Source organism: Syngnathoides biaculeatus, chromosome 10 (assembly GCF_019802595.1).
Source record: "Syngnathoides biaculeatus isolate LvHL_M chromosome 10, ASM1980259v1, whole genome shotgun sequence".
Lineage (NCBI taxonomy): Eukaryota > Metazoa > Chordata > Actinopteri > Syngnathiformes > Syngnathidae > Syngnathoides > Syngnathoides biaculeatus.
In genome coordinates this window covers 14677938-14693794 of record NC_084649.1, presented here as the reverse complement: position 1 = coordinate 14693794, position 15857 = coordinate 14677938, and the positions used below count along the sequence as shown (strand labels likewise).

The 15857-nt window shown below is 42.1% G+C and overlaps 1 protein-coding gene across 3 annotated transcripts in view; it reads left to right on the top strand.

Moving 5' to 3' along the window:
- LOC133507888 (sodium-coupled neutral amino acid transporter 3-like) overlaps positions 1 to 15857 on the top strand; it is a 39313-nt gene that overhangs the window by 19662 nt on the left and 3794 nt on the right. For all 3 annotated transcript variants that reach the window (XM_061833433.1, XM_061833430.1, XM_061833432.1), the window contains 11 exons: positions 481 to 554; positions 1576 to 1668; positions 1826 to 1907; positions 6911 to 6993; positions 7366 to 7424; positions 7758 to 7901; positions 10425 to 10504; positions 11848 to 11948; positions 13912 to 14036; positions 15186 to 15330; positions 15416 to 15519. In XM_061833433.1, coding sequence (XP_061689417.1) covers positions 481 to 554; positions 1576 to 1668; positions 1826 to 1907; positions 6911 to 6993; positions 7366 to 7424; positions 7758 to 7901; positions 10425 to 10504; positions 11848 to 11948; positions 13912 to 14036; positions 15186 to 15330; positions 15416 to 15519 — 1090 coding nt within the window. The remainder of the gene's footprint in view (positions 1 to 480; positions 555 to 1575; positions 1669 to 1825; positions 1908 to 6910; positions 6994 to 7365; positions 7425 to 7757; positions 7902 to 10424; positions 10505 to 11847; positions 11949 to 13911; positions 14037 to 15185; positions 15331 to 15415; positions 15520 to 15857) is intronic.

Sequence of the window (15857 nt, the reverse complement as noted above, 5' to 3'; positions counted from 1 at the left end):
GAGGTTTTACAGTCCCACCCAAAATAAATAAATAAATGAATGAAAATAAAATGATTATATATGTATGTATACGATAAGTTTAAGCGCAATTGAGTAAAACACGATTGCGGGTAGAGCCGGAATAGCGCGGAGGAGGGAGATTATCGTGAACCCGGGATTGTCCCCTCATTCTGTGCAGCCCACATTGCATCGTTTCTTTTGCAAAAGTCCATCTGCCGTGCGGTTGCTTAGTGTGGTCGAGGGCATAGGGCAGCCAAGTTGATCAGCTGCAGCAACAATCCGACATAAAGGCGAGCCGCGGGAGCTCGCCGGCGTGTTTCTTTCTATATCGCAGCTGTGTAAATAGCCAACATGCTTAAGTTCAGGGTAACGAAATGAATCTATGTACTTTCTATTTCTCATTACAGTCGTCACAGTTGGTTTGGCTAAAAACTTCAATGCTATTTTTGCTGACAATCACTGTATTTGTATCTTTTTCAGGGTTCTCCTAACAGTGGTGGCTGCTCTTTCATCATATTCCATTCATTTGCTGCTCAAGTCTTCTGGTATTGTCGGTATGTAACGGTCTCACTATCAATAATGTTTGTATTGGTTAAATGTTTTGACTTTACAGTAGAAGCAGAGGTTTGACACTATGTTAACTGTGTAGTAGTAGTGTGCACATTTATTATCAACAGCATTCCTTGATTTGGAAATACTAAATAGATACTGTAGGAAAAGTAATATTTTACGATTTAAGATTTGCATCAATCGCAAATAAACCCTAATCGAATATTTCAAATAGTTTGATTTAACACAATGTTGGAGCAACATTTCTGCCTCAGAGGTTTGGAGGAATAATTTCCCCACAGGGACTAATGTTCTTGCAGTCCCGTGCACGACTCCGAGTAGGATTAAGTTAGTGTGATAGCGGCCAGTAAGTACAATGTGTACAACACAGAACAGATCTATTGTACCTATCCTGCCATCATTTGTTTGAACGCCGCCGCCAGTTGTCACGGATAGACACAGCCACTGCTGCTCTTTGAATCGTTTTATTGAACCAATTTTGTTAAGAAAACAAATGCGTAATAAGTATGTTATTACATGACGAAACAAATGTGTAATAAGCATGTTATTACATGAGCTGCTGATGGCTACAATTTACGCCAAATGTTAACACCCAGCTAGCCATCGCTACACCCTCATTTGCTGACACCCACCCTTATTTGCCAGGTCCTGTTTTTAAAAAGCCATACACACTCAAAGTCAGAGACACCAATGTAGAATAATAGGATGGTGACCCCATGTGGACAAAAATAAAATCTGCACTTTACATGCATTGGTTATTGTGTTTAATAATGCAATTACTCGATTAACCAAGGGATAATCAAAGAGCACTTGATGCTAAAACATAGATAGCTGCAGACCCAAATAAAAACAATAATTAAAACAGGTAACAGTACAGGACTACAATTGATTATATTTAGCTATCTATCGGTCTACAGTCTATCCATCTCTATTATTTAATGGATAGCCTTATTGGTTATGTACTATATAAAATGGATAAAGATTAATTTTTCTTCACACTTGAAGGGATCCGTGCTTATGAGCAGCTGGGCTACAGGGCTTTTGGCACCCCTGGGAAGATGGCGGCAGGTATCGCCATCACACTGCAGAACATTGGCGGTAAGCATATGTTGAAATTCTCTCATGTGCGCATTTCCTAATAATTATACGACATTTACTGTCACAGTATATGAAGACATTTCTTCTGCTGGTATTTCCTACATCATGTTCCCCATCTGAAATTTAACTGTGTACTGTTTTTCCTCCCCTTTCACAGCCATGTCCAGTTACCTGTACATAGTCAAGTATGAATTTCCGCTGGTCATACAAGCCTTTCTTAAGGTGGATAAGCCAGCAGGGTGAGTAATCACTGCATGATATGAAATGAATTATTCTCATTTTATATTAGCAGGGATAAAAATCAGATACAGAGACTTGAATATATCATGCAGGAAGCAATAGATGTCTCATTTGGTTTTATGCACACTGCCCCATTGAGAAAATGCTGATACCAGACCCACTCGACACTTCATGCGGTACATATTCATCTTAATTACTGTAATTCGATAAATGCTCGTTATAAGCCTCACCCAATCCATTTGTAAAGGAAATAAGATCTAATACATACATACGCCGCAGCTGTGTAAAAGTTGCAAGTGCCCACATTGAAACCCACATTCAAATGCGAGAAAATGAAAAACGGTACACAGAGAGTTTAACGCTAATGCGCTAATGCAAATGCTGGTGCCACGCTAACGCTAGCGCCGCGCTAACAGGACCGGTTAACAAAAACATACCCACATTAAAACACAAGATATTTACAATGAAAAACAGTACACAGAGAGTTTAACGCTAATGCACTAATGCAAATGCTGGCGCCACGCTAACGCTAGCGCCGCGCTAACAGGACCGGTTAACAAAAACATACCCACATTAAAACACAAGATATTTACAATGAAAAACAGTACACAGAGAGTTTAACGCTAATGCACTAATGCAAATGCTGGCGCCACGCTAACGCTAGCGCCGCGCTAACAGGACCGGTTAAAAAAAACATACTGGTAAAAATCACTGAGACACGGCAGTACCACGCTAGCGCAGCACCAACAGGGCCAGACGAGTAAAACTCACTTCCTTGGGACATATATTCCACCGGTCTCACTCTTACCTTTTCCGCTACATTGCCCCCTTCCGGCCGTTAGAAAAACTGCACAAATTAGCCGCATCACCGCATAAACCGCAGGATGAAAAATGTCGCGGTTTATAAGACGGAAATCACGGTAGTAAAACCTTACTCAAATGAAAAATACATACTGTAAATTAAATTAAATAAATGAAAAAACACTATAAATTAAAAAAAACATGGACTGTAAATGAAAAAAAAAACAGTAAATGAAAAACATCCTGTGAATAAAAAAAAAAAAATCTACTTGACGGATTTCACATAACGTGGGTATTTTTTGGAACTTAACCTTAGCCTAACATTTTACATGAAGTGTGAACAGTGCCTCTTTGGGTGCTATTGGTACATTTGACAGTGACAATTATTGTATCTTTTTCCGTTATTATATTCCCCCACTACGGAAGCGTATTGCTGCCCCCCCCCCCCAAAAAAAAAATGGTATGCCCTACGTTATAACATGATTCGTTGCAATACGCTTCCGTACCCCAGTCAGCGAGGGCCCTTCTCAGATGTTCTGCCAGATTGTGTCCGGTTTGGCTCTCGGGCGTGTCCCTGGTTTGTAAGCCATTCGTAACAAGCTCCCATTCATTGTGGATGAAGTGGACCATGATGGTGACATAAGATTCAGTTGTTTGCAAGGTTCACTCGTCGCACGCCAGGACGATTGTCTCCATGCTGGCCTGGGAGGTTTTGACATGTGCCTGTGTCTCAGCGGACAGACTGAGAACGCAAACCTTAGTGAGGTGTGGGCGATTTGGAATAGGATAACGACTTCCAACCCGTCCACCACGCACCTGAAACCTGTATTTCTGCCACCCAATAAGGTCTCAAATCATGACAAGTAAAATAGCCAATGGTCTGTCATCTTCTGCCACCTTGGTGAGGTAGATGGGAAATTGTTGGAACAACCGCTATTGCTGTTCAAATTGTATACAGTGAAAACAAAATCCTACAGTCACTTTGGCAGCATTTTGGACAATAAAAAGCATAAATGTCCATGTGAATCTACGATGATGGAAAAAGGCCTCGTGGCACCAGTGCAGTGACCTATCGTGTGCGTGGCGCTACGATCTGTCGCCTTCTTGCTGTCGTGTCAGTTGGATACGAAGCGCAAACAGCTGTGATCGTTACCCCGGAGGAGGGGAGCACCATGGCCAAACTGAGAAAGCATCACAAAAAAAAAAAGCTACACTCTACAAGCGCTTATGTAAACCGTAGGAGATCTGTGGTCAAGTGCAGGTGGCCCCCCAAACAAAACAAAAAAACTCTGGTTTCCTCAGGAGTTCGAGTGTGATGTTACCCCTCACTCCTTTACTTTTACCCCACTTACAACGTCTCCTTTGCTTGTCTCACACGTTAAGGGACGCACAGTACAGAATAAGTGATTACAGTATTCTGAATTCACTCAAATAATTGTTGATGAAAGCATTTGAGGCAAACTGGAGTGCACTGCTTGGCTGCAACTAGCTAAAACCCACGTATGACCATGACCATGATGTCAGCTATAGTGAAGAAAATAAGTATTTCAACACCTTGGTATATTGCAAGTTCTCCCACTTAGAAATCATGGAGGGGTCTGAAATTTTCATCGTAGGTGTATGTCCACGGTGAGAGAGATCATCTAAAAAGAAAAATCCAGAAATCTCAATATATGATTTTTTTAACGATTTATTTGTGTGTTACAGCTGCAAATAAGTATTTGACCACCTGTCTATCAGCTATAATTCTGACCCTCAGAGACCTGTTAGTCCGCCTTTAAAAGTCCACCTCCACTCCATGTATGATCTTTACATGGGACAGGACGACTGCACTGTATTAAGGAGAGGATGACCGCGGCCATGTATTATGAGATTTTGGGGAACAACCTCTTTCCCTCAGTCAGCGTAAACGTTTGACCTCTGTAATTGCAAACAAAGGCTACTGTACTAAATATTGACATTGTTTTTCTCAGGTGTTCAAATACTGATTTGCAGCTATATCGCTGTTGAAATCTGACTCTTTTCAAAAATATTCACATTTTCATGCATAAAGCAGGGAATATCAGTTTTGTAGTTTTTAATTTACCTCGCATCTTCATTTCCGAGAGTGACACTCAAGTTTATTTTCTGCACCCCCAATCAGCCTCGGCAGTTGGGTGTGTATATTTATGCGTAGCTGGTAAACCGCTCGGCATGTCAGTGTTCCTTGATTGCCAGATATATTTTTGCTTATGCATCTTTGCCTTCATAAAAGATTGTAGTTTTGTGTGTCTGTCCTCATCAGTGTCAGTGTCCCCGGACCAGATGGCCAGAGGGCAGGTTGACAACAGGACCGTTGAGCCTCTACATTTTTTTTACATCGTGTATGTGTGTGCAGGAGCCAGACAACTTTAAATAGTGTTTGTATCTGTGCAATTTTCCCACTTCATACAAGAGTGGAAGTGAATCACCCTGACTAAAAATAGCTCCTTGTTTTGGCAGTCGCGTGAAATATTGTGTCACGGTTATGCTTTGCAAAACTTCCCCTTGGAGTCAGAATATATTTTTTTAATGATCACTCACTGGCCATGAAATTAGGTGACGAACTTATCACTCCTCACTAGGGTTGCAGACGAGCTGGAGCCTATCCCAGCTATCTTTGGGCAAAAGGCGAGGTACACCTTGAATTGGTCATCAGCCAATTGCAGGACTCAGCTAAATAAACAACCATCCACACACGCATTCACACCTCCGGGCAATTTAGAGTCTTTAATTCACCTACCGTGCATTTTTTTGGGACGTGAGGACAAAAAAAAAAAAAAATGGAGTACCCGGAGAACATGTAAACTCCACACAAAGCTGGATTTGATCCCGGGTCCTCAAACGTGCAGGGCGGATATGCTAACCAGTCATGCTGTGCTCCCACTTTCAGTTTTCAATTCAGTCAAATCAATACAAGGCAATGGAACCGTCACAACGTGTGACCAAAATCACACTGTCCCTTTAAAGGTCAAGTGTCATCCCTATAAACATTCTAAACTAGATACTTTAATGAAAAATACATATAACATTATTCACTTCAATGTCTATTCGAAAAAAAAAATATGAGCGGAGAGCCGGTCATCCATGCGCAAAGTTGCGGGAGTGTCATTTGACATCCAAGTGGTCGCCATATTGGCTACATCCCCTGTCCGTGACGTCGCCCTGGACATTCGCCATTGAAAACGTGCTGTGGCCCATACTGTGGGAGACAAACACGCCCCTTCAGAGATGGAAGCTCTATTCGAAGAAGAGAACATCTCACAGCTGAGTGAAGTTACTGGGGGAATATTACCCTATTGTTTCGAGCCATATTTAGATGATATGCAGATCACGGCCAAATCACCTCCCCAATCCACCTCCGCGCGGCGATGATAAACGCCGCCCGAGAGTGACGATGACGGGGCCAAACCGCCTCCCCGTCCGATCCACCTCCTTGGCGGAGATGAGGAGACGACCCGGCGCCGCGACAAGCCACCCTGGTCGACATGTCCGGCTCAGCCTTGTCGACAAGGCCGGTGGCAATTCACAAGGCCTGCGGAGGCTGTCCTTCAGCGGCTGCTGCACGGAAGCCTTCCAGTGCCCATATCGACACATTTAGCACCCCTGCTTTACGGGTTACGCTCCCCCCAAACTATAGTTTTTTTTTTTAGTAGCTGTATACACACCTACCTGTCATTTCGAACCAATGAAGCTCTCTTCCTTTGCACCCCTGAAATCCATTTTTCACGACAAACCGGGTCTCTTGGAAACTGATGAAGGGTAAATCCATCCTCCTGAGCGTTCGAGCAATATCCAGTAATGCAACAAGCCGGCATTTTAGCTAACACTGCAGGTAAAACTAATAGAAACAAAAGAGTCCGCTTGAGGGCGCTCCTGCCCTGTACGTCACTCCCGGCTTCTTCTCAAAAACAAATCCCTCAAAAGGACTTTTATGGCGGGAGTTACAACAACCCATATAGATCAAAATCATGTTTTGTGGTGAAAAAACACATGGGTCCATACCGGCTGCCATTTTTTCATTAATAACATACTAAAAATCATGGATTTCATGACAGTGGCCCTTTAAAATCTTCCAGAAAATGATCAAAATCCATACTTCGTTTTATTTAATGATTGACATTATTGTCGTTTATGTATTGTGTTTTATGTATTTGGTGTTTTTTTTCCTGTCTCTCTGCAGGGAATGGTACATGAACGGGAACTACCTTGTGATCATTGTATCCATCGCCGTGATCTTGCCGCTGGCACTCATGAAGCAGCTTGGTGAGTCTGTGAATTGCTAATCCAAGTAAAGTAACCTAAAACTCATTAGCAAGCGCTAACAAGGTGAGACGTATAATAGGAAGGAAGTATTGGGGCCGCATTGTAGTATGAACACTTGAATCCATCCATCCATTTACGGAAGTGCTTATCCTCACAGGTGTGTGGGGGCATCCCAGCTGTCTTTGGGTGGGACGCAGGAAAAGTGTTTTTGGTTTAAATGTGCCCTGAGATCGGCTGCCCCCGTCTGTCTCAAAGCTGAAGCCTGACGAGATTTACTCAAGGACGTTTGGTTGAACTTGCTTTTGGGGCCCTCAAGTTTTGAGATTCTGCTGCACTTTATACATGTCCTAATGCTAACAAACTTTGTTTCAGGCTATTTGGGATACACCAGTGGCTTCTCCTTGAGCTGCATGGTGTTTTTCCTCATCGCGGTAAGCTTATTCTGACATTTCTTATATGGATACGCATAAACATAATCATAACCGGTTAGTACACGCTGAAGCGCTGTGATCAGCTTGTCACAAGATTGGCACTTTCACCTTCCCACCAGCTCTTCAGTATTCTCCAGTAGTCTCTTTGCGTGCTGCTGTTCCAGGCTACGCTGATTGTCTGACTTTCACTGACCTACTTTTGGCTGTGTGAGCTGTAATCCATGTTTCGCTTTCGTTTTTTCCTCTCTCCTTCTCTTCGGGCCTGACTGTCTGCTCAATATGCTAACTGCATCTTTCTTTAAGTTCACGCAACTCTGTTCTTTACCTCTGCAGGTCATCTACAAGAAGTTCAACGTCCCTTGCCCGTTCGTCGACTTCACCATCAACGGCACGGCTGGGGGCCTCCTGAACATCACGGATTCCGGTGGGGCGGATGACCCCTCCTGCGTTCCCAAAATGGCCAACCTTAACTCCCAAGTAAGAATCGGGCATGCCACTCTTCCTGACTGCCACTGAGAGCCACCCACTTGTGTCATCTCCAGCATGCTGCCAGCGAAAGATCACAGTCCAAGCATGGTCACGCTTGGCTTGTAGCACTCTATCACACCCTCCGTGAGACTGAGGCATTTACCGAGCTGTTAATGGTAGACTGACAGGTTCAAACATCAAGGTTGGGCAGTGACCTCTCAACGCAACACCTATCAGTGTGCCGAGTGAGCACAGATGAGAGACCCAAAGGTTCTGTTAAGAATAGGTTTTGAACCATCCATCCATTTTCAAGACGGCTTATCCTGGTTAGCGTCACGGGGTGTGGGCGCCTATCTCAATTGACTTCGGGCAAAAGGCTGACTACACACTGAACCGGTTGCCAGTCAGGTGCAGGGCACGTATAGACACAGACAACCAATTGCATTCCCATTCATACGCTCACTGAGTGGGAACTGAACCCACACTGCCAGGACCAAAGTCAGGTGAATGTAGCATCAGTAACGGCTTTTGAACGACTAAAAACTGTTCGGTAGTCGATTATCGTGTAATGAAAAGAGCCTGACGATGAATCGATGACGTTGATAATGATGATTTTGGGGTTTTTTTTTTCAGCACAGTTTAGCTCGTGTCAAAAATGTTTTTGTTTTTCGGGGCCGTGGCCCATTTTCCGTTAAAGATCTATTTCAATGGACCGGCATGGAAACAAATACATGCAAAGGATTAAAAATACACATCATGACATTGTAGTTGTTGGAGTTCTTGGGAGCCCTGCGCATATTTGCCTTCAACGAGTCAGCCAGTATCATCTTTTGTTCCGTAGCATCCGTAGCACAGCGTAATTGAGATATTGAGAATTGAGAACTATCTCAGTTGTATTTGAGATATTCTAGACTTGCGTATTTTGCAGGTGACGGATCTATTGGTCTCATTTTTGGTCAAATGTTTTCATGTGCTTGTAGCGTCATATTACAGCCATCTACCATGCTGCGTCAAGTGTTGTAAAGTGAAACAAGTGTCATAAGTATCAATTGTTGGTCCTATAAATTATGTTGTTGTAATTACACTGTTGTTGCCATGCATTGTTGGTTATGTAAGTGGCGACAAAGTTGGATCTTCACTCCGTTCTGCTGCCTTTGTTTGTTGTATTCAATCTTTTAAGAATAGCAGCGATTGGGTTAGCCCTAGCTAGTCAGGCGAACTGCTGTTCTCACACCGGCATCTTTTTTTTCGTACACTCAGATCAGCGCGAAGGTACGAAGACTGTTGCGTTGTTTCAGCTGACATTTCGCAACTCCACAATGCATTATATTCAACGACGACAGCAGACGAGCGAGTCTAAAGTCCTTTGGAATTGGCTGATTGCAAGATGAGAGGCCAAAAACACATCGCTAGTGATTTGTCAACTTCAAGCTTTTAACGTAGATATGGAGTATTACAGTTGACTTAATAATTGATCACTAATTAGTTCAATCGTAGTTTACACGAGACAGTTTCACTTTTTAGTTATTCAAATATGTGAACTCTGAAAGCTATCATACATATTAAAAATAATATATTCACCCTAGTCCATAACAACGACAAGAGTGGCTTACAGTATGTTAGCTATTTATTTTCATGACTCATATACTTCAGTTTTTGAAGGATGGACCCTTTCTGCGAGAAATGAATGCAGAAGACTGAAAGCAAGTGTAGCTAAGGTGTCAGGAACATTAACGCTGCATTCATCACAAGTTAAACATATGACAGTTTGCAACGTTTGACCTTAAAATGCTTCAGTCGTGCGTTAACACAAGCGATAACTGAAGACTGCAATAAATTGTTTATACTTTGAATTATCCCTGTACTGAAGAAAAAATATTCACTGTCATCCTTGAGCGCACACAGCCATTTCCCTGCAAATTTGGTTGCTAAACAACAATATTTGGCCTTACTAATAAATACAGTTAAATAAACACCTAAGACATGTTTTCATTTAGAATGCATTTTAAGTTTATAGAGTGCAATTACTATTCAACTTAATCTCATCAAACTAAGAAATTGTATTGCATTCAAATATATTTGAATAAATTAAAATTCAAAATAGACATTTACTTTTTCATTTCCCTTTTAGTTAGTCTTTTAATCCAGCATCACCTAACCTGTGGTATAAGAATTACATTGCAGCTCTGGGACAGCATTTTTAAGCATTGACCTGTTATTTTCTGACTAACTTTTATGATGACATTCTTTTACCTATTTTAAGGGATATAATTTACTTATTAATTATTGTTGACAACCCAAAATAGCCCCTCAGGAACCCAGGTTAGCCAATGTACAAACCTGGTGCTTAGCAGGTTACATGTAGGGCATTCTAAGTTGGGAGACGGAGGGTTGGGGTGGGGGGTTTAGGTGGTGGGTAATGACAGGGAAACACTTAGCTCTCTGTCATTGTTTGGCCCAGTTAAAGTTGGTGATAAGACGTCTGGGATGGCGCTGCTGTATCAATGGTGACAATCTGGGGTTCATTTTCAGACTGCCTACACCATCCCCATCCTGGCGTTTGCCTTTGTGTGCCACCCTGAGGTGCTGCCCATCTACACAGAGCTACGCAAGTATGTGCTTATGATGGAAAAAGAAAGCTCCTGCTTCCTTTTGGGACAAGTAATCTGCCAGCTAACAAAACAAAAAAAGGCCTACAATGTCAACTTTGTGTTTGGCTGACCCCCTCGCACTCCACTTGGAAATGTTTTGGCACTCCTTGAATGACTTGGCATGTTGTTCGTATAATGTTCCCTTCAAAACACTTGCTTCCTATAATTTCCGAGTTACAGTGGAACCTCTAAAGTTGAACGCTGCACAAAGTGCTACATTTAGCTTTCAATGGAAAATATCCATCCATCCATCCAGCCATTTTCTTAGCCGCTTATCCTCACCAGGCTCGTGGGGGGTTCTGGAGCCTCTCCCAGCTGTCAACGGGCAGGAGGCGGGGTACCCCCTGAACTGGTTGCCAGCCAATCACAGGGCACATAGAGACAAACAGCCACACTCACAATCACACTTAGGGGCAATTTAGTGTCCAATTAATGCCAGCCACCATGCCCAATGGAAAATAACCTTTACAATTGAAACAAAAAACTATTTCAACCATCACCATGTGCTTGGACTTTTCCTTAATTTTAGGTTTGTTTTATTTTATGGTGATTTACTCCAAGGGCGGCACAGCGGCTCAGCTGGTAAAGCGTTGGCCTCATAGTTCTGAGGACCCGGGTTCGATCCCGGCCCCACCTGTGTGGAGTTTGCACGTTCTCCCCGTGCCTGTGTGGGTTTTCTCCGGGCACTCCGGTTTCCTCCCACATCCCCAAAACATGCAACATTAATTGGACACTCTAAATTGCCCCGTGGTGTGATTGTGAGTGCGCCTGTTTGTGGCAACCGGTTCAGGGTGTACCCCGCCTCCTGCCCGTTGACAGCTGGGATAGGCTCCTGCACTCCCTGCGACCCTTGCGAGGATAAGCGGCAAAGAAAATGGATGGATGGATGGGTTTACTCCAATTGATACTTTTGTGTCGGTTAGGAATGTTAAAATATTACTTATCATTGGCCGATTTGGTAAGAAAGGTTCTCTTCTGACTTTGGACTGGTTGCCAGTCAATCACAGGCCACATGAGAGACATACTGATAACACATTTACATCATTATTAAGAGGGAAGTGAACCCACCCTAATTGCACATAAGTCAACACGAGTTAAAGAATACACCACCAATCATTCACTTGACATTTTTATTATGGGCAAAAATGGTTTAAAAATTGGACACCATTCAGTATGATTGAACGGAAATCGTTTGACTTGGGAGGTTCCAGGCCGCTAAAGCTTATGTGCTAACTACCAGGTACTTTTATTGTTTTTATTTGTGCGTGTGTTTGATATCACATAGCAATATTTTCGTATTTCAGCCCCACCAAGAAAAAGATGCAGCACGTGGCCAACATGTCCATCGCGGTCATGTACGTCATGTATTTCCTGGCTGCTCTCTTTGGATACCTGACCTTCTATGGTGAGGAACGTCACTCCTCCTCCCACCGCAGAATATCCGTTTGCAATTTGGATGACATACTGCATTTTGACGTTACGCAGAATAATATTTATTTATGGCCAGAAGTATTTTTATACAAATACAGTGGGAAGAAAAAGAATGTTCGCCATTGAGATGTGATAGAATGTGGTCTTATCTTTATCTAAATCACAAGAATAAACAAACAGTTTTCTTAAACTAATATCACGCAAACAATTTTTGTTTTCGTATTTTTATAGTGCATAATGTGTAAACATTCCCAGGACAGTGAACCGTTGGATTTACTGTCCTTTGGCAGCATAACATCAAACAAGTTGTTTTCTGTCGTTGCAGAGGCCCAAGATTTGTCTTTATTAAACTCTTGCATTCATTTCTGGGGTGAATAATGTCGCTCAGTGAAGGTCATACCGCAGCATCTCAATTGGGTTGAAGTCGGGACTTTGACTGGGCAAAGTATTTTTTTCTTCTGTTGCCCTCCATTCTGTTGATTTTTCTCCTGTACAGTATTTTGGATCGTTGCTCTGTCGCACCCGCCCTCTTCTTTTGAGCTGCAACTGTTGAACAGATGGCCTCAAGTTCTTCTGCAAAATATCTTCATAAACCTGTGAATTCATTTTTGCCAGCAAAGCACAATCTTACTACGACGTGGCCTCCACTCAGCTTCCCCGTTTTGAGAAGGGTTTGTTGTGGGTGCGCTGTCCCCGTTGTTCATCCAGCATTGTGCGTTCTGTCCCTCTCCAAAATTCAACTTTGGTTTGGTTTAGAAATCAGTTGTCAGTCCTTAATCGTAGGTCTGCTGAGAGCTCTTATGAGCAAGGCATGGTATGTTTAATGTATATTTAAGCATGTCAGACAGCGCTGATTGACAAGAGACAGCTCTAAGCTGGTGCAATTCTTCTAGTGGGCGGAAATTCTTGAAGCCTCATCTTTATCTTCCCTGTCCTGTGACTGTCAGTTATTTTCAACAGAAAAATATGAAAACATGTATGTGTGGTGTAGTTTAAAGCACAATTTTTTTTTGTTCTTGTAATTTAGATGAAGATCACACATGATTTTCAGACATTTTGTTTCCAGAAATTTAGGGCATTCTAAATTCCGATTTACTCCCATTTGTACTTACTCCCATTATGACAGTAATATAAGGCAGTAATATGTATGGGTTTGGGTTATTTCGAAGCTGAATGAATGGAACACAACTGTAAACCAAAAACCCATGTTAAAAAAAAAAAAAAATATATATATATAATATATATATATATATATATATATATATATATTTGTATAGTTAATTATAAATAAATAAATTGTGTAACATTCGAGGCTAACGCATTAATGCCATCTAGTGGAAATACAGTAAGAAAAGGACACTCACTTCTGCCTCGTTGATAGTGAATTTTGTTACTTATGGGATCCTTGTAAATCTGGGAAAATATTGAAAATTTAAACACCGTTCTTATTATCAACAGTCCTGTTATATTTGTTGCAATAGTTAGACTTTTATGAAAAAAAATTTCTTGAAATGCCCTTCTTAATTTCTGTTTTTTACTTATTTCACTCATTTTTTGTGATTTATTTTTAAGAAATAAAATACTGGTCATATTTACAAACAATTTAACATTCTTTAAAAAAAATAATCAACAATCAACCACAAAAAAAATAATTTTAAAATGAGCATAAGTTTTCGTTTTATTATTTGAATAAAAAAATAATTTTAAACAAACTATTTTTTTCCATGATTGACCAATGACCTTACTCATCCATCAGATTTAAAAATCAAATGTGCAGAAACAGCTGCTCTTATAAATCTTCTTTTCCTTTCAGCTTGTACATTACGGGTCACCACAGCGTGTCATCTTTTTTCATCTCAGCTGCTGTTATAAATTATATCAGTTATTTTGAAGATGTATATTTGCAATGTGATTCTTGAACCTTTTTTATCATGCAGATGAAGTGGAGGCTGAGCTCCTTCACACCTACAGTCGCATCGACCCGTATGACCCGCTGATTTTGTGTGTGCGTGTTGCTGTCCTCACTGCGGTCACACTCACTGTGCCAATCGTACTTTTTCCTGTAAGTGCAATTGACAATTAACGCACTGGCAGTGTGAGATTACAGTACACAATGAACCCCCGCTAAAATTGACCCCCCTCCCCCCAAAAAAAGGGGGTGTGTAAATATATATAGATGCCGAAAGATGGCAGCAAAACATTTAAACAGAGAGTACCATGAAGGGCCAACACTTTGTATCTATCATGTACACAATCATGAGCCCATGTTATATCCATCCATCCATCCATCCATCCATCCATCCATCCTTCCATCCATTTTCTTAGCCGCTTATCCTCAGAAGGGTCGCGGGAGCGCTTGATCCTACCGCAGCTGTCAACGGGCAGGGGGCGTGGTAGACCCTGAACTGGTTGCCAGCCAATCGCAGGGCACATCGAGATAAAAAGCCGCAATCATTATCACACCTAGGGGCAATTTAGAGTGTTTTTGGGATATAGGAGGAAACCTGGAGTGCCCGGAGAAAACCTGCGCAGACACGGGGAGAACATGCAAACTCCACATAGACGGGGTCAGGTATGAACCCTTGACCTCAGAACTGTGAGGCCAACACTTTTACAGCTGACCCACTGTGCCGCCCCCATGTTATATAAACTAATATATTCAGTAATAAATTTAACACAAACAAACCACATTCAGATGGCACTCATTAATAATATTAGCTAGCGCACTAACTTAAATGACAAGCAATCACAAAATGATGACATCACTTGGGAAAACAAATATGCGCACTCCTAATTTACAAAAAAAAAAAAAAAATGCGTCTTTTAACTCACCTGATGGCATTCACACATAAAAAAGTGTCATGGTAAGGTAGATGACACAGGCTATTATTAGCTACACCAGGAGAGAAGCTGGAACACACTTTCAGATATAATTTGGAAGGTGAAGGTGCATTCAAGGACCACCGACAAAACTCAATTTCTAAAGGGCAGATGAAAAACTTGCCTATTGACCTACCAACAACACTTAGATTGCACTAGATAGCGCCAAAGTAATACATTTACTTTTTTTTTTCAGTGATTTTCAGTGAATAACATAGGGACCCAACTTCCTCCCCAAAAATATTACAAATGCCAAATTATGAATATGCGGGGGTTCACCGTAGTGGCAACTTTGCTATCCTGTACTATATGTTGTGCCCTGTGTCATCAGGTCCGAAGGGCCATCCAGCAGATGATGTTCCCAAACAAGACGTTCAATTGGCCGCGCCACATCGCCATTGCATTCACTCTGCTCACGTTCATCAACCTGCTGGTCATCTTTGCCCCCAACATCTTGGGGATCTTCGGGATCATAGGCACGCGCATCCGCCTGAGGGAAACACCACCTTCCTAACCTTTGCGTTGGTGTGGAATCGCTGATTTGTGTGTGTGTGTTTCCAGGTGCCACATCTGCCCCTTGTCTCATTTTCATCTTCCCTGCTGTCTTCTACATTCGTATTGTACCCAAAGAAGAGGAGCCGCTGCGCTCAACTCCCAAAATACTGGTGAGTAACCCACATTAACACTGTGAACGAATATGGGAAAGAGTAGTGGAGGGTAGACTCAGGACAGAAGTATCTGCGAGCAATAGTATGGTTTCATGCCCAGAAAGAGTACCACAGATGCATTATTTTGGCTTGAGGATGCTCGTGGAAAAGTACAGAGAAGGTCAGAAGGAGCAACACTGTGTCTTTGTCGACCTAGAGAAAGCCTATGACAGAGTAGCAAGAGAGGAACTGTGGTACGGCATGCGCAAGACCGGTGTGGGGGAGAAATATGTTAGAATAGTACAGGACATGTATGATGGCAGCAGAACAGCGGTGAGGTGTGCCGTTGGCGTGTC